This window comes from Hippocampus zosterae, chromosome 11 (assembly GCF_025434085.1).
Source record: "Hippocampus zosterae strain Florida chromosome 11, ASM2543408v3, whole genome shotgun sequence".
Taxonomy (NCBI): domain Eukaryota; kingdom Metazoa; phylum Chordata; class Actinopteri; order Syngnathiformes; family Syngnathidae; genus Hippocampus; species Hippocampus zosterae.
Window position 1 is genome coordinate 20,355,570 of NC_067461.1, and position 26,383 is coordinate 20,381,952.

The 26,383-nt window shown below is 41.3% G+C and overlaps 1 protein-coding gene and 2 long non-coding RNA genes across 4 annotated transcripts in view; 1 reads left to right on the forward strand and 2 right to left on the reverse strand.

The window, feature by feature from the left end:
- Positions 1-26,199, forward strand: part of slc24a3 (solute carrier family 24 member 3) — a 77,823-nt gene extending 51,624 nt beyond the window's left edge. For both annotated transcript variants that reach the window (XM_052081074.1, XM_052081073.1), the window contains exons 3-17: positions 4,154-4,230; positions 5,312-5,386; positions 5,490-5,574; positions 5,948-6,051; positions 10,002-10,076; positions 10,787-10,812; positions 10,936-10,989; positions 11,070-11,197; positions 16,308-16,468; positions 17,513-17,753; positions 18,485-18,651; positions 20,033-20,147; positions 20,540-20,652; positions 20,942-21,007; positions 22,506-26,199. In XM_052081074.1, the coding sequence (XP_051937034.1) occupies positions 4,154-4,230; positions 5,312-5,386; positions 5,490-5,574; positions 5,948-6,051; positions 10,002-10,076; positions 10,787-10,812; positions 10,936-10,989; positions 11,070-11,197; positions 16,308-16,468; positions 17,513-17,753; positions 18,485-18,651; positions 20,033-20,147; positions 20,540-20,652; positions 20,942-21,007; positions 22,506-22,655 (1,637 nt within the window). In that variant the 3' untranslated portion in view covers positions 22,656-26,199. The remainder of the gene's footprint in view (positions 1-4,153; positions 4,231-5,311; positions 5,387-5,489; positions 5,575-5,947; positions 6,052-10,001; positions 10,077-10,786; positions 10,813-10,935; positions 10,990-11,069; positions 11,198-16,307; positions 16,469-17,512; positions 17,754-18,484; positions 18,652-20,032; positions 20,148-20,539; positions 20,653-20,941; positions 21,008-22,505) is intronic.
- The window catches only part of LOC127610741 (uncharacterized), a 72,094-nt gene that overhangs the window by 1,036 nt on the left and 44,675 nt on the right, over positions 1-26,383 (reverse strand). The gene's annotated exons all lie outside the window — the stretch shown is intronic.
- Positions 14,903-15,268, reverse strand: LOC127610761 (uncharacterized). Its single transcript, XR_007965032.1, has 2 exons — positions 15,219-15,268; positions 14,903-15,076 (listed from the first exon to the last, which is right to left on the reverse strand). It is a non-coding gene; the product is annotated as an uncharacterized LOC127610761 (long non-coding RNA).

Genomic DNA, 26,383 nt, shown 5'->3' on the forward strand with positions numbered 1-26,383 from the left:
TATGAAATCTTTCAGTGGGAAATACCCTACATCAGGGGTGTCCAAACTTTTTGCCAAGGGGGCCAGATTTTATGTGGTAAAATGTCGGGGGGCCGACCTTGGCTGACATTCTTTACATTGAACAACAATATTGTTCAACAAATTTTAGTAAGCCAGTCTGTTTCACATTTCCATTTTTATTTTAATTTCAACAATCTTAAGAATTTCTTTTGGTTCATTTGAAACAGGTACATCACATGCAACTGCTTATTCACTTGACTTTTTCTTAAACAGAAGTCTCCAGAGTGCAAATTGATTGATTTGAAACATAAAATGTATCACCAAGACTTTTCAATAGTCACAAAACCTTTGACTCGAACAACAGGGAAATGAACAAGCAATACACATATCCACAACTGCAAGGATCATTTGAAATATGACATATAAGTCAATATAAACACGGAGTGATGTCTTGTTAACTCGTGAGTGATGCCCTCTAGTCTCTAAATGCTATTACTCATTTAGTGAATGCTATTACTCATTTAGCCACTAGAGGGAAGCAGTACTCTATGAAACATCACTCACCAGTCTACGAGACCTCAGTCAATGCAACACGTATTCCATTGCGCCCAACCTGCGGGCCAGACGGCACTGATTTTATGACAGGGGCCGAGGGCCGGATGAAATTCGACCGCGGGCCGGATTTGGCCCGCGGGCCGGACTTTGGACATGCCTGCCCTACATGTTGGGTGTCTTGAATGTTTGATGTTTACAACAAACCAATATGTGTCCAAATTGGAAAAGAATTCCAACAAGTTGTGATTAATTTATTGAAGTCAAACACAGTTACCTCAATACAAGTGAACGGAAAAGTTGGCTGGGTACTTCTGATTCAAGGTGGTGGCCACGTCTGCACATCGTCAACCAGACAAGGCTCCCAGCTTGCGCTTATTTATTCATGGTGGACAATGTGTGAATGTTTGATTCATGAGTGTTCATTTGGTCACTTGGAGGCATACGCTGTATACAAACAGATGTCATTCCTACATGTTCACTTGGATGGACTTGGATGTAAATACCTCTAAATGTCTGGAGTTTAAAAAAAAACACTTTTTGTTTGTTTCATTTCATAAATATTGTGATGGTGAGAGGTGGGTCAATGTCCCCAATTTATGGAACTGACTGCATGTCCCCTCAAATATTTTGAGCCCAAACAAGGCGAGGGCATAAATACGAAAACAATCGATCTAGCAAATTCAGTTTTGAAATTATAAACGTGTGTTCTGCAAAATGCTCTTCAATCCACAGCTGTGGTGAATTTAGAGCTCAATATCACTATTGTCTAATGCAGGGGTGCCCAAACTTTTTGGACCGAAGATCGACTTTTCGATCAACCAACCTCGCTGGAACGCCCCTCAACGTGCACGCGCACGGAGACACGCATGCACGCCATGATGAGAAACAGCCTGACACGAAGGCATGTGATGCACTTTTGCAGACTGTTACGTATCGTAGCTCACACGTACCGTTTTAAAGTGCCTCCCGGGGCCCTCTAGATTCCTATTCTTTGCCCGTGCCCTCGGTGAATTGTACACGAAGCAAATTCTGAATGAGAATAATGACGAAAAAAGATATAGCACAACAGCTCTGATCACAAGACTCCTGAGCGCTAACAACTTCCGGTGACGTAGGTCACGTGCCACCGTAGGTTAAAGATTTACCTGATTTATTTTATTTTATATTTTTTTAAAACAATTGTGAAAATGAGACTGATAGGATGATTAGTGTGCAGTGTACATTAACACAAAAAATAAATTACTAACATGAACAAAGACACCCAAATGGCTGTTTTTTTTCTCCTGTACACCCCTCGGATCTACTTGGGACCAGTCCTAGATCTACCGGTCGATCAGGATCGACGTAATGGGCACTCCTGGTCTAATGTATACATATCCATAATATTTTAGGTAAAAATCCACACAAAAAAGATACCTAACACATCATACTGTACATAACATGCACAACTAATTTGGATCCAGCTGCCGTGTTTTTATAAACTTTGTGCTTTTAATATAGCAAAGCTGCTCCATATGATTCAAAAGGCCTTTTTCTTAATCACTCCTTTGCCACCCGCGTATCCTGTGGTCTCATCTTTGCCGCTTGCACTTCCTATGGAGAGACAGGCCTGTGCTGCAGCCACACAAGACAGGCTGCAGGTGCCATCGCCTGACTCACGACCTCTCGGCTGTGCTGAGAGAGAATGTCACTGCACATTGGGTTGATATCATGTTACACAGGCAACACAAACACATACACACACACACACACACACACACACACACACACACACACACACACGCACACACACACACACACACACTAACATACAGCAAGTTAAGTCGACACACAGTGCAGCTAGCCAAGCAAATCCCAAATACTGTACACACAAACACACACACAGGGTGGGACATGCTGGGCTGGAGCTATTTTTAACCCAACTGCTCGTACGCATGCTTCCATGCAATGGGAAATGTGCATGATGACGACGTGGCTTATTTTGTCCCAATTGGCTGCTGATATCAGAGAATGATTAATTGATGGTGTCGGTTAGGTCATGATCAGATTGGAATGACATTTCATGCTGAGCACAAACAACATACAGTATGACCACCACATATTTATTTATATGTGCAAATTTGTAGTGACATAAATTGATATTCAGGAAGGAAATCAAATGATACGCAGGAGAGAATAATCAGCATTTGTTGACGTATCGATGAACTAACTTTGATTTTCTTGAGTTGGTTGGAAAATCCGGCAATCGGGGTCATCAAAAAGAAGCAATGCAATTTTTATAATTATCAAGCATGGGGCAAAAGGCAGGACAGCTCTTTGGTCGACTGGTTAGTGTCGGCCTCATAGTGCAGCGGTGCAGGGTTCGATTCCAGCTCCCGCCTCCGTGTGTGGAGTTTGTATGCTCTCCCCGTGCCTGCGTGAGTTTTCTCCGGGTACTCCGATTTCCTCCCACATTCCAAAAACATGCATGGCAGGCTGATTGAACACTCTAAATTGTCAGTGGGTGTGAGTGCGGATGCTTGTTTGCCCTGCAATAGGCTGTCAACCGGATCAGGGTGTCCCCCGCCAACACCTGGAATAGGCTCCGGCACCCCGGCGAACCTCGTGAGGATAAGCGGATTAGAAAATGAATGGATGGATGGGGTAAAAGGCCCCGTGAAGGTTTACATAACGCATTTAACTACTGGTACTCCTTGAGGAGGTTCAATAAATAATGATAAAGGTGTGAACAGCTGGGGAAGAAGCCAAGCGTAGATGCATTAGCAGCAGCTACTAAAGAACTAGTCAAGATTAGTGTTTCGGTAAACTGAAACTGTAAGTAAATGACAACCACATAAAAATATACACAGTAATGCATGCCAAAAGAAAAAAAAAGTCACACATAAGATCCTGACCTCCTTTTATTTTATAGAACTTTGATCAAGTGGTCCAGAATGCCGCTCCTCGCCTCTTGACTGGTACTCGTAAGAGGGAGCACGTAACTCCTACTCTGGCATCCCTTCACTGGATCCCTATACATTTTAGAGTTCTTTTCAAGATCCTATTATTTGTTTTCAAATCTCTAATTAACCTCGTACCTCTCTGAGCTCATCCGCCCCTACACATCTCAGGTCTGCAGACCAGACATGATTAGAAGTACCAAGAACTAAACAGAGGCTCAGAGGGGATCGAGCCTTTTCCGTTGCTGGTCCCTCGCTCTGGAATGACCTCCCACTGAACATTTGGCAAGCCCTCTCGCTGCCCATCTTTAAAACGCACCTCAAAACTCACTTGTATTCTCTAGCATGACTCAGATTTGATCTTAGTTTTACTGTTTGGGGCTTTCTGTCATCTTTGTTCCTGATTTATAGCTTTATTGTTGTATGTATGTTAGTTGCTCCATGTACAGAACTTTGTGTGCATGGATGGCTGAAAGTTCTCGATAAATACAGTTGAGTTGAGTTGAGAAGTGTTGTGAATTCATTCCCACTTAACGATTTAGTGGTTGCTGCTGTTCTATTGAGATGTTATGATGACAGTGTGGATATCGTCTCTGACTCGATAATACGTGAGCCCACCCCTCACCGCCATGTTTCATTCCGTTCTGTTTTGTCTGCAGCCATTCACGAGTTCCCCAGAGACTACTTCACAAACCAGGAACGCATTGATGGAGCCGTGGGATTGCATGTCCTATGTGTAAGTGTCTATGCAGCATTACACCCTCTGACACACGTTCAAGTTTGAACCTACAGTCAAGTATTTGCTGTTTTGTTGTCCCTGTATACAGGAGTTGTTTTCATGTTTCATTTATTTTTTCCAAAATCCAAGGATGAATAACAAATTAGTCTTTTTTTTTTTTTTTTGGAAATCAGTTCCAGTGTTCCTACTTCCAAAGGCTTCATCTTAATTAACACATGTGAGAATGTATTTTAATGAACAGGGAGCGCTCATGTCTCATGAGTGTTGAGTTGCATAATAATGCTATGAATATGTACATACATGATGTGCCCTATACAAGGGAATATTTAAAGCATGCAGATGTGTTTTGCTTCTTTCGGAGAGAAGAGAATGTTGATGAAATCAAACACAATGAGCACATCGCGCCCATTGCCATGTGGTGATGCTTATGCTAGCCTTACACGTACGTATGATGGGACGATGTACTTACGACTATTGAAGACTAAGACAGTACCACAGATGGTGGGGGGGGGGGACACACAAAACGTTGGGCTTAATAATTACGGTATTTCAATAATCGTTCTATACAGAATCATAAATTTTTACATGAAATAAATTAAAGTGAAGAAAATATTTAATTAGGAATGAGAATTACCTTATTTTCCGGATCATAAATCATACTTTTTTTTCATAATGCAGCACCTTCCCTCAATATAAGCATAAGTGTTGGCACAACATCACTGTGTCAAGCGGGCCCGTCATCCAAATAACACAACAACATTCACTGATTTTGGAACTCGGCGCATACACAAGGCGACCCGTATTATTAGGCGCCCCGTCCATTTTGGAGAAAATGTAAGACTTTTACGTCTTATGGTCGTGAAAATACTGTAAAAATGACACTGGGTTTTATTTGAAGGACTACTGGATTATAAACTGATCCTTGAAAACTGATCTAGTTAAAAAGTATTGTGGCAGTTAAACTGTATATTAGCATTCTTGTCTGATACTGCCTAAAATATGTTTTTTTAGGACAAGCTCACGTGTGTGTATGTGTGTGTGCGTGTGTGTGTGTGTGTGTGTGTGTGTGTGTTTGCAGGCAGTCTATATGTTCTATGCCTTGGCTATTGTGTGTGATGATTACTTCGTCCCTTCACTTGACAAGATATGCGAGGTAATTGGCAATCATTCATCATTGTTTTTTTTAATGCTGCTTTCCCAACATTTACCGTCATGATTTATCTTTAAATTTGCATATTATTTTTGTTTTACAACAGCGCCTTCATCTGAGTGAGGATGTTGCAGGGGCAACCTTCATGGCTGCAGGAAGTTCAGCACCTGAATTGTTCACCTCAGTCATAGGTGACAAACACATGCACACATCCTGACAGCAGCTCCGTTAAAGAGTCTTACTGAACCCATAAAACCCACTAAATTTGCCACAGTAGGTTGTAAAAGTAAATCTAAATTCATTTTACATGATGGGGTTCCTCGGTCTCTTTCAAGGTCCGAAAGCACTGCTGATGCAATGCAGGTGAACCATTTTGAATTCAGATTTCTGTAACTATGAACAAGAAATTCAAATTGGCAATACCAATGGATTTTCAAAAGGCAGACCCTTCCAGATATTTTGTCTCTTATACACTTTAGGCTGGCTATACGTCGACCTTGATCTCATGAAGTAAACCAATAACTTTACTGGCCGAAGAATCATTTTTATATATCTGCTTTGCAGGAGTATTCATTACTAAAGGGGACGTTGGGGTCGGCACCATTGTTGGCTCAGCTGTCTTCAATATCCTCTGCATTATCGGAGTGTGTGGGATATTTGCGACGCAGGTAAAGTACACTGTTATGACAAGTAAAGTTTTTCATTCTCAAGTATTTTTGCTTCATTCATGAACCTGTACTGCTGTGGGTTGAGCACAACTGAGGTTTACATCCTATATTCACCCCTATTGGATTTCAAAAGTGCCAGTGAGTGGTGCTTTTCAATGATGCCCAAGTATAACGATTGGAACAAGTAAAATAATTTAGAGCATATTTTTTTCCCCACCATACCTTCGGATCATTTTCACAAGATAAAGTGGCTCTGGCAATGAGTCGCTCACCTCACAAGAAACTTCAGACCCTCGTTATACCTTTTCTCATTTTTTGACCCTCGTTAGACCTTTTCTATAAAACGGGTGTCAAACTCATTTTTGTCGCGAGCCACATTTTAGTTTCCTTTGGTGGGCCGTTGTGACTGAAACAATATAAAGAAGTCAATTACCAGTTTATTCAACTACCGTGGTACATCTACTTCCGAACGTCTCTTCATACAAAATGTTCAAGTTACGAAATGCCTCAACATGAAAATATTGCCTCTAGTTACAAAAGAAATGTCAAGATACGAAAGGTAAAAATATAGTATGGGCTGCTAGTCTCTGCTCCGAGTTTCCTGAACGCAACATACTTATAGCTGCTCTGCCATTGGCTATTACCAAGCATCATCCTGGCATCCCATTGGTTATGAGGTACCTCTACCGTTTATGTCAGGGGTGCCCAAACAAGCTGCAATTGCAGATTGCTGAGCGCTAACAACTTCCGCTGACGTAGGTTACATGCCACCGTATGTTAAAGATTTACCTGTTTTATTTTTTAAATATTTTCGGTGGGAAATGACACGGATAGGATAATTAGGGTGCAGTGTACATTAACAGCTTCAACGTCAGCTTCGCAGTGCAGAGGTTCGATTCCAGCTCCCGCCTCCGTGTGTGGAGTTTGCATGTTCTCCCCGGGCCTGCGTGGGTTTTCTCCGGGTGCTCCGGTTTCCTCCCACATTCCAAAAACAAGCATGGCAGGCTGATTGGACGCTCTAAATTGTCCCTAGGTGTGAGTGTGAGCGTGGATGGTTGTTCGTCTCTGTGTGCCCTGCGATTGGCTGGCAACCGATTCAGGGTGTCCCCCACCTACTGCCCGGAGACAGCTGGGATAGGCTCCAGCACCCCCGCGACCCTGGTGAGGATTAAGCGGTTTGGAAAATGGATGGATGTACATTAACACAAAAAATATATTACTAACATGTACAAATACACACAAATGTTGTTTTTTCTCCTTTCGGATCTAATTGGGACGAGTCCTAGATCTACTGGTCGATCAGGATCGACGTAATGGGCACGCACCCCTGGTTTATGTCTATCTGTGTAGATAGATCGATGTGTCTGTCATTCGCCCCTCGGGCCATGAGGTGTTCTGATAGTTTTACGTAAATGTGAATTACCCAGAAAAAGTGTTCACCAATCAGGCGATCACTCACTATGCTGATGTTTTCCGTGGGCATTTTTGAAGGATTGTAGTCGACAAAAGCAAACGTCCTTGGATCAATTCTTTACAAAACGCCAGGCAAAAACCACTTCTGAGAGAGAACATGAACTAAAGAGGACAAACACGAGGAGGACGCAATTAAAAGTTAGAAGACCATCATTTTTATTCTTCATTCTTTGTTTTTTTACATCATACACAACTCTCATTTATTGTACAATAATCTAATTGTAACATGTATTTATTACATATTTGGATGTATTTTTATGCTTTATAAAACATTTATGTCTGAATTTTGGGGGGCTTGGAACAAAGTAAGGCATTTAGGTGGAAAACACATCTCAATTTACAAAATTTTTAGTTAGGAAATTTCTCCCAGAACCAACTGCTCACTGCTGAATAAACATACGTGAAAACCTGTAACTTTTTTAAATGGCACAGCCACCTAATGCTGTGTTTTCTATGCTATTGCTAATTTATTATATTAATTCTACAAATATATTGCTAATGCTATATTTTATATTGCACTTTTATTGAACTGTGTACTGTGTACATTTATTTTGTTCAATGAAACACTTTGAAGTTACTGTAATGAGAGTTTTGGTAACAAGACAATGCTAGCTCTTAATTTATTACATATGATTTTTTTTTCTTTTTTTTTGGTAGAAATTTTGGCAACCATCATGGAAGCTGATCATGTTTGATTTGCTTCCGCGGGCCACAGAAAATGATGTGGCGGGCCAAATCTGGCCCCCGGGCCTTGAGTTTGACACATCTATATATATATTGCGCGGTCTGTCCTTCCGTCTGTCCCTTTTCAAAACGTACCTACTTCACCGCGCCGCTGCGCGCCGCCACTGCGCGCCGCCACTGCGCCGCTCAGGCAGTGGCTCACTACGATCGCGCGGGCATCTTAGCGAAAAAATGTTGTCTACCCACAAGCATTGCAATGAAATTGTTAGTTATTTAGTAGAGCTAAACATCTCTTTATTTTCGCGATAAGCAATGAAGATGAACAAAAAGTTGAACCAAGCAACAACACTTTTGTGGGCCGAAGGCCCACCTTACCAGCCTTCCGCAGGAACTAGCTGATGAGCCGCCCGGAGGGCGGCGAACCACCACCTTACCAGCCTTCCGCAGGAACTAGCTGATGAGCTGCCCGGAGGGCGGCGAACCAGCTAGTGTGCTATAAAACATAATTGAATAGGATATTAACCTGGAGAACACTCCAGAGTCAACACGCCAACCAACGCAAGTTCTAATTGTTTTGCATCAACAGCGAGACTTCACAGTTTATTCATTACTGGTATTCAAGGACAATAAGAATTGTCCATTTGTAGGCAATAATTGACAATAAAATAGTCACACTGAAGATAAGGCTAAAATCTGGGATCACTGGGGACAAAAATAGTCGAATTGGTTTCGCCTGGATGTCTTTCATTGTGAAGACTCGTTTGTAAGGCCTCAAACCTGCCTTCAGAGGTTACATTTATCTCTCTAACATCTGATCGGGGCAATGAAACTTAAAAAAAGAGGACAAATCAGAGAATGGAAAGGTCATTCCATTTCCAAAGGACGCAAGAAAAGTCTTTAACATTCACTAGAATGATAATTGAGCTCAATGATGTCAAGAACAAACTGTGTGGTTCGAGAAAACATCTTAGGCTGGTATCTTTTCTTCAAAGAACACCATTATTTTTTTTTTTATTAGACAGGCAACTTTGAATAGTTGTATTCTTTAATTGGGCGGCCCGGTAGTCGAGTGGTTAGCACATCGACTTCACAGTGCAGAGGTACCGGTACCGATTGCAGCTCCGGCTTCCCTGTGTGGAGTTTGCATGTTCTCCCCGTGCTTGCGTGGGTTTTCTCCGGGTCCTCCGGTTTCCTCCCACATTCCAAGAACATGCATGGCATGCTGATTGAACACTCGAAATTGTCCCTAGGTGTGGGTGTGAGCGCGAATGGTTGTTCGTTTCTGTGTGCCCTACAATTGGCTGGCAACTGGTTCAGGGTGTCCCCCACCTACTGCCCGAAAACGGCTGGGATAGGCTCCAGCACCCCCCACAACCATAGTGAGGATAAAAGCGGTTTGGAAAATGAATGAATGAAATTATTCTTTAATTATAATTATTATTAAATTATAATTGAATTAATGCACATCACACTTCGCGAAGAGAGAACATGTTCTCAGCCCCATTCCGTTTTTCAAATCAGAAAATCCCGCCTGTCTCTCTCTGCCCCTTTAATCCCGCGAGCAACGTCGAAACATACTTGAAAGAATGTTTTTTTTATTTAGATTACATATTACGCAAGAGCAACGCGGAGCCATGTTTATCTTGTTAAAAGTGTCCTGTCAAGAGCGTGTTACTCAACAGCACTGAGTCCTGATGTCTTCATTTTATCAGTATTAATAATATTATATAAATAATAGAGTTGTGTGTAAAAGAACAATGTGCCTGATTTTTTTATTTTGTTGTTTTCCCCAGACCATCCATTTGTCCTGCTGGCCTCTGCTCAGAGACTCCACCTACTACACTCTTTCTATCTCTGCCCTTATTGTGGTAATTTGCTACTTTCAGTCATTCAATGCATTTTGGATTGTGTTACATAAGAAATTGAAATAAATTATAAACAATAAATTCTTGAAAACGGGCTTTCCAATGAAATTTTTGACTTTCGCAGGACACAACATGAGGTACAAATGCATTTGATTGGGATTCACGAACAAGGACTGTCAAAAGATTTTTCACCCCCCTTTTTACGTTACTTTGTCAAATAAGTATGTATTCAAACATTATCTAAATAGAGGGTTTAACATATCTGTCAAAAATTCTGGTTTCAGTCCCCTATCAGACAATATATGCCAGCCTCCTGGTACATCCCAAAAACATGCAAGTTATTTATGTTACTAGCAGCCTGTAAATTGGTAAAACGATTTGCGTGTGAAGCTCCGCTGCAACCCTAATAAGAACAAGATGTAGCAAAAATGTTAAGATGGAGGGATGGATGGATGGAATATGTTATTATTTATTGTTGGACTCACGCAGTGGAATAGAGACATCCTTGCTTAGACTTTGGCACATATGACATTTTATGACATATACCATAAATAAATAACTTCGGAATCAGAATGCTATAATTCCGCAACTTAGTCCTCCTGCTGAAACTCTTTCGACAGTGCAAGTGTACCCAATGTTGTGATTAGGAAGTCATTCTCATTTTTATTCAAATGAAACATTTCATTGACCTAACTCTTGTTCCTTTATTGTAGTTCATATATGATGAAAAAGTGGTCTGGTAAGTGTAATTTATGTTATTAGTCATTACAATTCAGTTGCTCGACTCCCTTAACAGTACCACATTTTTATTTGTTTGTTTGGGGTTTTTTGCACCATGATTTTGAGTTACTGTGCTTTTCAGGTGGGAAGCACTGACGTTGATCCTGATGTATTTCGTCTATATTTTGATCATGAAGTAAGTCAAAATAGTGAAAGTGAGTAATCTTGAAGATTAGTCATAGTTCAAGTCTGAAGTGTTGGATTTGTTTCCTCCAGACTCAACTCCCATGTGGTTCGCTTTCTGGAGAGGAGGAAGAAGAACTCATCCAATTTACGCAATGGAGCCACTAATCACGGCGAGCTCGATGATGGCTCTGATGCAACCGCTGTGCTGTTGAAAAAAGGTATACTTCATCACTGATCATTCGGCAAGCCTCCTCGCTGCCCATCTTCAAAACCCTCCTCAAAACTCACTTGTATTCTTTGGCATTCGACTCAGCATGACATAGATTTGTTTTTGTTTTTACTCTTTGGTGCTTTCTACCGCCTTTATTACCAATTTGTCTTACTGCTTATTGTGCATGTTAAATCGCTTCATGTACAGCACTTTGTATGCAGCGATGGCTGTTTGAAAGTGCTCTATAAATACTATTGACTTGACTTGACTTGACTTCATGAAAGATGGAGCCCTAAATTTGGAGTGTTAGGCGGCATTCCAGAATTTACAGCACATGACAGCAACTCGTCTTTACTGACTGTCTCGATGCTTTGAAAGTGCAAAACAGACTCCTTATTACGCGTGTCAACACATCCACCTTCCACAAGTGCAGCACTTCAAACAAACCTGTGTGTGTGTGTGTGTGTGTGTGACTCAACACAACCTCACTAAGTTGTCTAACTTAGTGCTGGCAATCACATGAGCCTGACAGCCATAGACAGGGTTCCTTAGCTATCCATTGGCGACAGGAACGATGCCCTACCCTGAATAGTGAAGTAACTGATGACCAACCAAATGTCTTTATCATCGCCATAGATGACACAAAGCACTACTTTTGGCTAAATTAAGTCACTTCAGCGCAGTTCTATGGCACCACTATGCTACAAGATGGTGCCAAAGTCACGCTTGCTACGACCTGAGCACAAAAACAGCACAGGAATGGAGGAAAGGTTCAAAAAAATGTTTTGTGAATAAGTAACACTGAACGATGAGCCACCCTGATTGTTCTATGCCTTTCATCAATGCTAACCTATCCTATCCTGTCTGGAAGAAATCAAAACCTGGATGGCACAAAATTTCTTGAAGTTCAACGAAAAGAAGACAGAGGTGATATTGTTTGGCCCCAGTGGACCTTGTACATTCCATTCTGTAGACTTGGGCCCCCTATCTCCTTATCTGAAATCAACGGTCTCAAACTTGGGACTTAAACTGGACAGTGATTTCAAACTCGATCGGCAAATTGGTGCCGTTGTTAAATCCAGCTTCTTTCACCTTAGACAGCTGGCCAAAATAAAACCTTTCCTCTCACATGAACACTTTGAGACAGTAATTCATGCCTTTGTCACATCCCGGCTCGATTACTGCAACGCCCTGTACTTTGGAGTCAGCCAGTCCTCCATCAAGCGCCTTCAGCTGGTACAGAATGCCGCTGCTCGCCTCTTGACTGGTACTCGTAAGAGGGAGCATATAACTCCTACTTTGGCATCCCTTCACTGGCTCCCCATTCATTTTAGAATTATTTTTAAGATCCTCCTCTTTGTTTTCAAATCTCTGAATAATCTCGCGCCACCTTACCTCTCTGAGCTCATACGCCCCTACACCCCTGCCCGGCGCCTCAGGTCTGTGGACCAGTCTTTGCTAGACGTACCAAGAACTAAACTGAGGCTCAGAGGGGATCGAGCCTTTTCTGTTGCTGGTCCATCTCTCTGGAATGACCTCCCACTGAACATTCGGCAAGCCTCCTCGCTGCCCATCTTTAAATCCCTCCTCAAAACTCACTTGTATTCTTCGGCGTTTGACTCAGCATGACTTAGATTTGCTATTGTTTTTACTGCTTGGTGCTTTCTACCGCCTTATTACTTATTACTTATTACTGATTCGTCTTACTGTTTATTGTATATGTTAAATCGCTCCATGTACAGCACTTTGTATGCAGCGATGGCTGTTTGAAAGTGCTCTATAAATACTGTTGACTTGACTTGACTTGACTTGACTTGACTAACCATTAGAGGCTCAGCAGACGGACGGGTTCAGCCAGTGGTGTCCAAACTACAGTCGCAGGTCCATTTGTAACATGTATTTTTCAAAAAAGGACTTATTGATACTTGCTGCAATCCTACTGGGTGCGTTTGTTGAGGAAGGAAGTGCCACTGGGGGTGCCACACACACGTCAACTACTACTAATAGTAAATTTGACTTATAGAGCTTTTTTAGATATGCAAAGAAACTATTTAGAACCACAATGGTAGCAATATTTCTCTTTATAATGCCTCACGAATTAAGATATTTCAGTTTCAGGATCAAGGACCACTTTCTGCAGTCTGTGTCACAGTTTGAATTGTGAACATGTCACATTAATCAAGTAATGATGGCTTTAAAAATTGTCACGTTTTTTCTGATCACTCCTGCTTTGATTCTGAGTGTGGACCTCTGCCCAGGGCAGGGGCGAATCTATTTAAGCGGGATATGAAGGTGTGTGTTTGGAGTAGATAATTAGGAGAGGTTGCATTTTGTAATTATTGCAGGTTAAAGGCAGTACGGAACAGGTGTGACTTTAATTTGATTTTGAAAATAGAGTGGTCAATAGTAGCACGGATGTCTTTCGGGACTGAATTCCAAAAGGTGGCGGCAGCAAAATGTAATGTTTTGTACCGCCAGCTTTGGTGTCTGCTCTTAGGATTGGTCAGAAGGTGATTGACAGAGGAACGCAGGGCACAGGAAGCGGAGTAGGGGTGGGGTAAGTCTTTAAGGTAGGTGGGGGTCTGGTATTGAGGGCTTTAACGGTGAGTAGGAGAATTTTGAATTTGATGCGGTGAGGGCTCAGGAAGCCAAAGAAGGTGCTGGAGGACAGGGGGGACGTTTTCGTAGGAGCGAGTATTGGTGAGAAGGCAGGCGGCAGAGCTTGGAATGTCTTGAAGTTTGCTGAGAGGATTAGAGGGTGTGCCTTATAGGCTGCTGTTACAATAGTCAATGTGAGATGTTACAAAGGCACGGATAAGCGTGTCAGCTGCAGAGAAAAAGAAAGACGGGCAAAGGAAGGCAATATTCTTCAGGTGATACAGAGTTCGGCGTTGTTGTTTTTTTTCTTCTACTTTAATGTGTTGGGATAAGGTGATGTTGTTGTCCACGATGACTCCAAGATTCCGGCAGTGGGGTGTGGGTAAGAGGGTGGAGTTGTCGAAGAAGAAATTCAAGTCAGATGGGTAAAATGAGGGATTTGGAATTATTATCATAATGTCAGAATTGGTACAGTTAAGTTTGAGAAACTTTGTTTGCATCCAGAAAGGCAGTTTGAGTGGGTGCAGGGGGCGGATTCGGCAGATGTGGATGTCATCGGCTTAACAGTGAAAGTGGAGCCCATGGCGATGGATAATCCGACCGACGGGGAGGACGAAGAGGATGCGGGGAGAGGGCCAAATAACAAGCCCTGAGGTACGCCTTGGCACAGGGAGGCAATCGAGGATGAACTATTACTGAGACAAATGAACTGTTTCTGGTCTGAAAGATGTGATGTCAGCCAGGTGAGGGTGTTGTCAGTGAAACTGAGAATAGTAAAAAGTTTTAATACAGTAAAGCAGAATGGATTGGTTTATTGTGTCAAAATCCGAAGTGAGGTCTTGGAGGGTGAGGATGGAAAACAGGCCCGAGTCAGAGGAGGGGAGATCATTTGTGACTTTGAGATGGGCAGTTTGAGTGCTATGGTGAGTACAGAAGCCAAATTGAAATTTCTTTGTTGGTGAGATGGTCTTGATTGAGGAGGCAACAATGCATTCGAAGATCATAGGAGGGAAGGCGGCAGTGACAACAGGTCACAAGACATGGTGGGGGACTAGCTTCCGTGCATACTTTCATCAGGGGAAGGTCGAGATAGCAGATGTTGTCTTGGTAGCAGGCTGCCCAAGAATTTAAGACAGCCTTGAGTCCGTGGCTTATGTCTCTTTAGTGGCGTCGATCAGCCAAATCCGTGATTTCTGTCAATATTTGAGCACGGATTCCAGTTTCTCCAAGTTCTTGACCATCTTGCAGAGACGCTCCAAAACCGCAACAGTTTGTGGTTGAGCACAGTCTGAGTCTGGGTGCCTCTTCACTTCCAAAAGAGCCGCTCCCGTAGGTTGAATATTGCGATAGATCAGGAAACTGCTAACACCAAACAGCAGCATACCTGTTATCGGAATGCCGATAATGTAGATGTCATCCACATCCTCAACGGACAGTGTTGACAGGCACACCATTCTCTGCTTCCTCCAAGGATCTAGGGCAGGGGTGTCCAAACTTTTTGCCAAGGGGGCCAGATTTTATGTGGTAAAATGTCGGGGGGCCGACCTTGGCTGACATTCTTTACATTGAACAACAATATTGTTCAGCAAATTTTAGTAAGCCAGTCTGTTTCACGTTTCCATTTTTATTTTAATTTCAACAATCTTAAGAATTTCTTTTGGTTCATTTGAACATTAAAATGAAGTCTCCTGAGTGCAAATTGATTGATTTGAAACATAAAATGTATCACCATGACTTTTCAATAGTCACAAAACCTTTGACTCGAACAACAGGGAAATGAACAAGCAATACACATATCCACAACTGCAAGGATCATTTGAAATATGACATATCAGTCAATATAAACACGGAGTGATGTCTTGTTAACTCGTGAGTGATGTCTCAGAGTGCTACTGCCCTCTAGTGTCTAAATGCTATTACTCATTTAGTGAATGCTATTACTCATTTAGCCACTAGAGGGAAGCAGTACTCTATGAAACATCACTCACCAGTCTACGAGACCTCAGTCAATGCAACAGTGTTCCATTGCGCCCAACCTGCGGGCCAGACGGCACTGATTTTATGACAGGGGCCGAGGGCCGGATGAAATTCGACCGCGGGCCGGATTTGGCCCGCGGGCCGGACTTTGGACATGCCTGATCTAGGGTGTACCCAGCAGCAAAAGTCCCCGAGGGGCAAGTAGAAAGCAAAAGCCTCCGCCTTCGTCGAGAGCCAAGCAAGAAGTACTACATGTACACGTCCGATAGATCCACATACTTATTGACAAGTGTAATTTAATGGCTTAGTGATGAAGTGTTGTCTCCCGGAGAGAAAAAGATGCCTTTACTGCATTTACCTCGAATTGTTTCCGTTATATTGAACATATGTCTCAATACATTTCTTAGGTCTATTTAGTGTGTCTTATATGGGATTTCAGAAGTGGTCTAGTTTAACTGATAACAGGATTAGTTATTGAGAAATTATTAAGTCCACACCTTTACGCAATGTATTTACTCTGTGCGCGTTTGTGTGCCATGAAGCAAACCGTCACAGGAAAACATCCGTGTTGATGGTTGATGAGCTGCTTTCAGCGTACCCCCACCAGCTGTCCTTCTCGGAGGCCGGCATGAGAATCATGATCACCAGCCATTTCTCCCCGAGAACCCGCCTCACCATGGCCTCCCGAATGCTCATCACTGAGGTAAACACACACACAAACACTACTACTTTCAGTTGTAGAAAGATTGTGGCTAGTTCCAATGACATATCACGTCACACACTGCTCTTGCTAGCTTTCCGATTAGATTTGCCCTCATTAATTGTTCCATGTCCAACCGGTTGTTTTTACACTTCTTAGTGGCAATTGGAGATGAAAAATAGCATCGTGGGGCTCTATTTTCATTCTCATCTGCACGTATCTTACATCTCACATATCCAATTTACAAACCGTGTCCCCATACGAAAGAGGCCTGTTACATTAAAGAAGAGCATTTCATGCATTTGAGGGGAAAAAAATCCAGATTGATTCAAGCTACTAAGCAAAGCAGCGTTGGTCTAACTAGCCTCCATCCATCCATTTTCCGAACCGCTTGATCCTCACTTGGGTCGCGGGGGGTGCTGGAGCCGATCCCAGCTGTCATCGGGCAGTAGGCGGGGGACACCCTGAACAGGTTGCCAGCCAATCGCAGGGCACACCTAACTAGCCTCATAAAGTCTTTTTTTCCCCCCTGGAAAAGTGCACCTTGAAAGTAAATGGTCACAACGGAAGGACTGGTCCCACGTCGGCCAGCCAGAAATAATGACGGAAGTCTGGCGACAGACTAACGTGCCCACCACTGCTTATGTGCCTTATGAAGTTGATACTACAGTCAAACGTTGGTTTTCATCCATAATCTGTGCCAGAAGGCTGTTCAAAAACTGAAACCACGCTCATTTTAAAATAAAAATGTTTACTGAACACATCTGCTCACAATGGAAAGCAACACGAGGAAGCGTCACTTCCTTATGTAAGGAAGGCGAGAGGAGTCAAATGGTGCATTCAAGTGCGCTCAGTTTGTTCGAGAGCGAAATTTGTGCGTCATCCGAGGCATAAAAAACGCGGAATATTGAATATTGAATTCGGTTGAAAACCGAATTGGACAAGAACCGAGACTTTCAAAAACCGAGGTTTGACTGTACATGCTTTCTACATGAGCTCATACATGTCGTTGTAATATGGAACATGATATTTCTGATGTGTGTACAGAGACAACGGCTGATCAACACACGAATTTTGACCAACGGCGACTCGGATGGGCCAGTGAAAGGAACGAGCAAGCGGGCCATAGAAAACGGGCTGACTGGAGCAGAGCGCGGACTTAACATGCAGCGTGAGGATCACGAGGCAGGAAATGAGATGGAGAATGAAGACAATGAGAATAATGAAAATGATGAGGAAGAAGAAGAAGAGGATGCAGAAGACCCTTTTGTGCCCTTTCGGTGTCCAGGTAGCTGAAAGAATTCTTGTTTGTGTTCCTCAAACTAAAGTTCCAACAATCATCCACCCATCCATTTTACGATCCGCTGAGGCTCACAAGGGTCGCGGGGGGTGTTGGAGCCTATCCCAGTCGTGTTCGGGCAGGGGACACCCTGAACCGGTTGCCAGCCAATCGAAGGCTCCAACAACCCAAAATCTTTATTTCTGCTAATAGCATTGATATTTATTTACCCAAAAAAAGCTGAAGAACTTGTGCCCTCGATGAATTGAGTGAAATTGGTTGTATCTACAAAAATACACAAAATAGTTTGCTGCACAAAATAATGCATTCATAGCATTAGATTATGTACTTTTTTCAAGTATAGTATATAGTTCCATTCAAACAAGACAATACCCATCATTGAATCATTCCCAAAAAATGTTGAGCTGCTTCTGGAAATCCATTTTGTGTGAAATCATGTCATAATTGATCAAATGTGGAAGTTACACAATGATTGCAACCCAATAATTCGGATCTGATCAAATCAAATGTGTAAAAGTAAATCCGTTTTTTGTCCAAGTATGTCACGTTCTGTCATCATTTTTAAAAAATTCAGACAATTCACTGTCCTTTAATTTTCATCGGTGTATGCATACATTAATGTGTGTGTGTGTGTGTGTGTGTGTGTGTGTGTGTGTGTGTGTGTGTGTGTGTGTGTGTGTGTGTGTGTGTGTGTGTGTGTGTGTGTGTGTGTATTGCAGCCGGTACGTGCAACAAATTGAAGTGGCTGCTGGCCTGGCCCCTGTGCCTACTGCTGTACTTCACTGTGCCCAACTGTTCCACACCTCGCTGGGAGAACTGGTTCATGCTGTCCTTTGTCGCCTCAACCCTGTGGATCGCAGCCTTCTCCTACATCATGGTTTGGATGGTGAGCGTTTTCAGAGTCGTACCCAACCAGAGTTCCAAATATATTTGCACAACAGCGCAGAGAGAATCATTAACGTCACACAAATTTTGAACCAAAGTGAATGAAAATATATATATTTTAAATGGGAATTAAACCCTCCAAATAAGAAATCAAGAATACATTGTAGGTGGCGGCATTAGCAAAACCCTGCAACGCTGAATAATGTTGAGTTTGTGGAAGAAGATTTGAATAATAATAATAATTCCTCAACGTAAGGGTAACGTCGTGTTGGCTGAAAATTATTTTCACTCCAGACCATAAGTGACGCTGAAGTGCAAAGTAGTGCCTTGCCTGCTAATAGAGCAGCAATTGCGTTGCCAAAGAGATTGTTGAGAGCGATGGATTTAATAATTTACTTATGCTAATGATAAGCTATTATTGACACGGCTAGCGCATTAACACTGGAATGAAAAGCTTGGCCGTACGATGACACTTTTTCAGATGTCTGGATGGAGCAGCATTAAAGTAAAAAACAACCAACTTCAAACAGCAAAAGAAAAGGCAAATTAATAAATGTCTGGTGTCGAGAGAGAAAATCATGCTTCCTAAACTAAACGAAAACTGGAGATGAATTGACATCCGTTATGGTGTACGTTTGGCCTTTGTTAAAAGTATATTAGTATGAAATAAACTTGTAATTTATCAGTAATGTTATTTGTTTGTTTTCACAATGCAGTTCTGAGTTTTGTTTTTGACTTTTGAGGTCTGCAGAATAAATTACAAAACATCCAAATTATATTTCAGTCGAGCTTTGTTTTTTTTTTATTCTATTTTATTTTATATTTTATTGTATTAATTTAGCTTGAATCATCAGGACAAGAAAAAAGTTTTCCACGATACAAAATGTGAATTTAAGAAATAAAAACGATTGGTTCTATTTAAAAAAAAAAGGTAATTAAAATCAATTGTTCTTTCATTACATTGTCATTGGCATCATTTTGATTCTTTCATAAAAACTTTGCTTGAGTTCCCTAGCATTTACCGGGGGAGAAAAAAAAACATGCTTCTCAAAATAAAGAAAATCTGTTGTTTTTTGATGTTTTTTTTCCTCCATGTCTAGATCCGTTCAAATTATTCCAACTTCAAGTGTGACATTTCAACGATCAAACTAACCCCGCAGCATTTCAACGTCAGCTTGTATACAAACAAATGCAATTTAACCCTTTCAAGGACAACGGTCACTACAGTGGAGATCTTATGTTATCAGGTTACAGTCTTATGAAAGGTTAAATTGAATTCTTTTGTGATCTTGTATTTTTAGAATTCACCATCAAAGATTCACCTAAGATAAACACGGCGGTCAAGCAGTAACAACAGGAAAAAAAACATTTTTGTTTTCCAGGTAACAGTGATTGGCTTCACTCTCGGTATCCCCGACGTCATCATGGGCATCACTTTCCTGGCAGCTGGGACCAGCGTCCCTGATTGCATGGCCAGCCTCATTGTGGCAAGACAAGGTAGTCAACACACACACGAGCATGCACACACACACACACATTCTGTGCCATTTTGTTCCCGTTACAGCTTAGTGAAAACTGGGTGGTGGTGAAGGGAGACGGCTCAACAGGGATCTTTCAACAATCATTTGATCTGTGCTTTTTTGAGCTCCTGTCATCAAATATTTAAGCAGGTTTCTGATTTTGTAGAAACATGCGCCTTTTCCATCACTCTGCTTCACTTTGTGCTCTTGACATGTCAACCTTTCTTTGAGACATCAATCAGACAGGTGACGTCGTCAGCCTCACTTTTTGAACCCGTTGCCGAGCTGCCCACGCTGTCTCCCTAACCTCCGTTTCCTACCGTGCGTCTTTCTGTCGCATTATAAATTTCTCCCTTTGCTTCTGTGCAGGAATGGGAGACATGGCGGTGTCCAACTCCATCGGTAGTAATGTGTTTGACATCTTGGTGGGCCTTGGCCTCCCCTGGGCCCTGAAGACACTTGCTATTAACTACGGCTCTGATGTAAGCAGCAAAGATAAAAATGGGTCCACAATACAATAAGAATAAGTGAAACTACAGTTATTTTTGGTTCAACCGCAGTCACGACATGGTTTGGTGTGTTTCTGACTGCTGCTGATGCCTGTTAAAAAAAATTAAAAAGGTTGAATCATAATACTGTACTACAAAAATTGTCTGTCAGGCCACAGTTTTTGGCCCCTTGAGTATTTTGAATGGTTCATTAATCCATGTGCTTGTCTGTGTCTAACAGTAGTAATGCGAGTAGTAATACAAGCATATTACTTTTTTGCAGATCAAATTATACAGCAAAGGACTGATTTTTTCTGTCGGGCTCCTGTTGGCATCTGTTTTTCTGACGGTTAGTGTATGTCTATACCTCTCATCACTTCCACCAAAGGCGGCGGTTTTCCTAAGCAAGCAACAACAACACCCAAACATCTTGTGAGATTTTTTAATGGCATTGGCAAATAATTCATTGGTCCTTAAATGAATGGGCATATCACAAATTGAAATTGTCACTGCCACCAAGGAGGTAACTTTTGGGGGTAAAATATTTTAGACCTCGGTCTGTCACCACAAGTTTCAAGTGAACTGACACTCAAGTGTTATGTACTTTTTTTTCCAGTATTAGACTTGGACACAAACGTACAATAGAAAAATACCGTATATTATAAGGTGCACCTAAAAGCATTCAACTTTCTCAAAATCCGACTGCTCCTTATAATCCAGCGCAGCACCTTATATATTTGGATCAATATTCTGATTTCTTGGACGTAGTATTTTAAATATTCTGTAAAGCACTTTGTTATAGCTGCAGCAGTTGTGAAGGCGCTATATAAATAAAGCTGTATTGCATTGAATCTCCTTTAGTGTAGCTCCATCTAGTGGACGCATAATGCAACCCCAGCCATGATTGTAGCATCTATTCTATGTGCCTTATAATGTGATGTGCCCTATAATAGGCTATTCATTGAATGTGCGGCTTCTAATCCGAAGCACCTTATAGTGCAGAAAATACAGTAATTGTTAAGTATATTTCAGTCTACCTACAATAATGGCTGTGGTTGCACTATGCATCCACCCGATGCTTCTACGTTAAAGGAATACAATACGATTCAATGCAGCTTTATTTATATTGAGCCTTCGCAACCACTGCAACTGTAAGAAAGCCACTAGAACTGCTCACAAACCCGGACATGAAACAAAAGTACACTTAAATAAATGAAAGACAAAAGTTATAAAGACAATGGATTCAACGAAAAGGCACACAAACCTCATGGGTTTGCATCCACAAGGGGCTAAATATCCTTAGAAGTCTAGCTTGTGTCCTCCTTCCTTCATTTATTCAGTAGTTAACTCTGCTTCTGGTGTTATCTTCGTTTCATAATGGCTGCGCAGAGCTCAGAAAGTAGTTGTCTGTTTGAGTGCGTGTTGGTGAATGCACACGTCCATTAATGTCAGGCAGAACCCTTTTACGTTACAAATGGCTCCTGCTAATAACCACCACTAAATGGCATAGGAACACTAACGGGGAAACAACTCAATGGGGACTATAAAGTCAGTTAAAATTTCTTTATAGTCGGCGCATTGGATTGTTCGGCGCACTGTCGGCTTTTTAGAAATAAAAATCCTTTTAGGTGCGCCTTATAGTGCGGAATATATGGTAACTTGCTGCTTTCTTGGCCAGCTTGCTATTATCAAAGATGTTCTTTTTCAATGAGTCTTATACCTGTTAAAAAAATAAAAAAGGTTGAATCATAATACTGTACTACAAAAACTGTTTGTCAGGCCACAGTTTTTGGCCCCTTGAGTATTTTGAATGGTTCATTAATCCATGTGCTTGTCTGTGCGTTCAGGTTATTGGAGTTCACCTCAACAAGTGGACACTGGACAAGCGCCTCGGTCTCATGTGTCTCCTCCTCTACTCCGTCTTCCTGTGTTTCTCTTGCCTCATCGAGTACAACATCTTCACTTTTGTCAACCTGCCCACCTGCAGGGATGACTAAGTTACACCCACACGCGCGCACACAATTTCAAATGTCATGTGGCATTTGAATATGAAATACGTGGCAGTGCAACCGGAATGAGATGCAAAAATGCAAATTGAATTAACAAGAAGAGTTGCAGATAACCTTCGCGTTCTTTCATTCTTGAGTGGGGAATCACACATTTATCTATTTATTTATTGACAAATTGTATTTATGAACCCTTTCCGGGACCGTGGTTACTACAGTGGACAGCTTATGAGGAAATCAGGTTACAGGGAGCATGAAAAAGTTAATATGAAAAGCGGACAGATAGGAATGAGTGACTGGGACGACATCCAAGACGAAAGCGGCCACAACCGCAAATTTCTGCTCCGGTAGACTTTTTTTTCTTTTCTCCGATGACGATATCTCCAAGTTGACAGTAATCATTCTGTAGGCAACATTTGACACGACTGGAAGGTTGCAGTTGAGCATTGTGGACTGATGTGATTCCAAGTCGATAATGTGCCATCTGATCGGAAACGCCACGTTTGTTCGGCAGCCGAGACGATGTCTCAACTGTCATCTGAGCATATCCTGGATTATGTTACATTATTCCAGATCCAGAATTGATAGCGTTGAGCGATGGGACACATTGCCTATGTTTATTTATTCTCTAACTATCCAAAACACACCAGGGCAATAATTATCCAGTCATATTTTTTAAATGAAAGCGTCAAAGCTGATGTACGGAGGTTTGTATTTCAAAAGACTTTGTTAGCTTTATGGAGAGCTTTTGGTTCCCCCCTTGTAAATAGTTTTCTGTAAATAGCCTCGGATGGCGCATATATTATTTATTGGTGTCATACGCACATATCTCTTCTGGAGGTCACGGAACCGTCGATAGGTTTATTTATGGTGCCAGGGGCGCTGCAATCCACTCTTAGGAGGGAAACACTTCTTTACAGATGTGTACCGACAAGCACAATTGCTTTTGATTACCTTTTTTTTTTAATGAATCTATTTTAGATGCACCGTGTGTTGATATTAGGAAATAAAATTTTAAAAAAATTTTACCTTGCACTGTAGAGGCTAAACTAGCTTCAGAGGAAGACCTCTTGGTCTCGGTGATTCTTCTGTTGTGCTCCAAAAATGCTCCATTGCTGATTATAGGGATGCGTTTCCTTGTAAGATGAAGCAGTTGCGTCAAGTGTTCCAGGAGAGTACTGCTCGAGTGTTGATCGGGAGTGACGGCGTCGCCGCATTGAAGCAAAGTATGGAAAATCATTGACTGCTGCTTTTCGCTCCTTTAATATGATGACTTAATTCAAAACACTGATGGCATTATTTGATTAGCCACTCTTTGGTAGATTGATGTCTTGCTTCAAGATGTAATATATCCTCGTTGGGGTACTTTATTTTTGGGGTCGAGAAACTTTGTATTTTCTATCACCTAATGTTTAGATTTGTCCCAATTTGGTAGGTTTGTTGGAAATGAATATTTTTACTAGATTTTAGGACATGTAACATGTACGTTTGTGAATACTCCTGAGGACTTCAACTCCACTCCAGGAGTCCACAAACAGCACAGAATTCACACTTATTCCTTAAAAGACTTTCACAACTGTTAAAACCTGTTGACTCTTGCACAGTACACTTTGAAATTAGGTGCTTTTTTTTCTGCTTCTAAATTTATAAGACAATGTATTTTCCTCAGTTATTCAATTTATTTTGATTAATCATGATAAAAAAAGATTTCAATTGTATCAAAATGTTTTTTTTTTCATTTTGTTTGATTTTTGTTTTGTTATAGTGGGTGACGCTCATTTATCTATTTCTGGCAGATTCTTCTGTGTTGTTACAGGAAAACAGGATTTAAATTTGTTGAATACCGGTATATATAATGCAATAATTATGATCATACAAACATGATAGTATCCCACTTGAAAGGCTTTATGGGTTGTAAAAAGAAAAGTACATGTCTGTGTCTTGTATGTAAGGTATGACACTTTACCTGCTGATCTCGCATTTAAAATCTGTTATTATATATATATATATGTACACACATACACATACAGGTAATTCTAGTTGCTGGTAGGGTGGGGGGGTATATGGATATATATACAGTATACATACACACACATTGTATGAAAGGTCTCCTCCCCACTTGAAAATAATTCACTGAGGAAAATGCAGACTGGACTAGCTAGCACCAACAAGTTCGATGTTTTGTTTTGTGGCAAAATATTGTTATTGACAGTATATTACAGTATTGAAATATGTTTCAGTTTTTTCCCGGAGACCAACGTGTTATGTTTGCATGCCGAGTCATTGATACAAAATGGAATGCAAGGCATTGACGATTCAGTATAATCCAGGCAATTATCCCAAGAATAGCAGTTGATGGATTATTTCATCCATTTATTTCAGGGGTGTCAAACTAAATTTTGGCACGGGCCAAATTTGTGTTACCGTTTCACTTGGTGGGCCGTTATGACTGAAATCATATTAAGAAGTCAAGAATAACTGTTGATTCAACTATTGTTTAAGTTAATATCATGAGGGGTTTGGTAACAAGAAAATGCTTAGAATATATATCTTATTTATTGCATATGAGAATAAAAATGTGGGTAGACATTTTAGAAAGGATCATGGAAGTTGACTTTCGCGGGCCACATCAAATGATGTGGCGGGCCAGATTTGGCCCCCGGGGCTTGCATTTGACACCAGTGATTTATTTGATCAAAGAAATGTAGTCCAGTGCACATCCCTTGTTTGGACCTGTCCACGTTCCAATATTTGTCCGCAGATGCAGCATTTTCCATGTCTGGAAACTTTTTTTTGACTTTTTTTGGAGTATCGTACGGAACAGAACATATTTATTACCACGCACTTTATCCCACAGTACATTGTTACCCATTTGTTTTGAAATGTTTCTCTGCTGCTATTTCCAACAGATATCTAAAACCAAAACAATATACAACACCGCATGGTTTTAAACTCACCAAACCGCCCGCCACAACAATATTTGTATTTGGAAACAAAATGTTGTCTTGGAGATTCTCACATGTCTGATACCCGTATAGAGGATTTATCGCAGATGTATAATATGTCTATAATAGTTGTAAATGTATATATATTTTTTGTCTCCATATGTACAGTATATTTGTCGAAACTATTTTCATAGATCGTAGGACGCCTGTGTACTCCTCTTTGTTTTGTTGTGAGTGAGACCTTTGAAGCTATTTGTTTACTCGCATGGAGATTCATGTTCAATAGAGAAATGATTCATAGGACATCTTAATGTATATTTGGATAGAATTCCCAAGCACTGGATTTTTTTCAAATAATTACTGAGTAGACGTGCATGCTCTTGCTTGGATGCAGTGAGATTGAAAGCGGGCGGAGAGGATCGCTAGTTGCAGAATACATTTCTTTATTAGTGCAAAGTGTTACCACTTCTGAAAACAAGGAAAACTTCAACTGGATGGTTTGCTTTGTGTTTAGATGTTTCAAATGTCCTTTTAGAGATCATTTTGCTACCAGAGCATTAATAAATATGTATTTGCTAAAGGCAACTAAACCTGTGTAAGCATGATTATTCTTTGTACCAAATGACTAAATCCTAATCAGTGAGATGGCCAATTGTGTACGTTTTCATTCATTCATTCATCTTCCGAGCCGCTTGATCCCCACTAGGGTCGCGCGGGGTGCTGGAGCCTATCCCAGCTGTCTTCGGGCAGTAGGCGGGGGACACCCTGAATCGG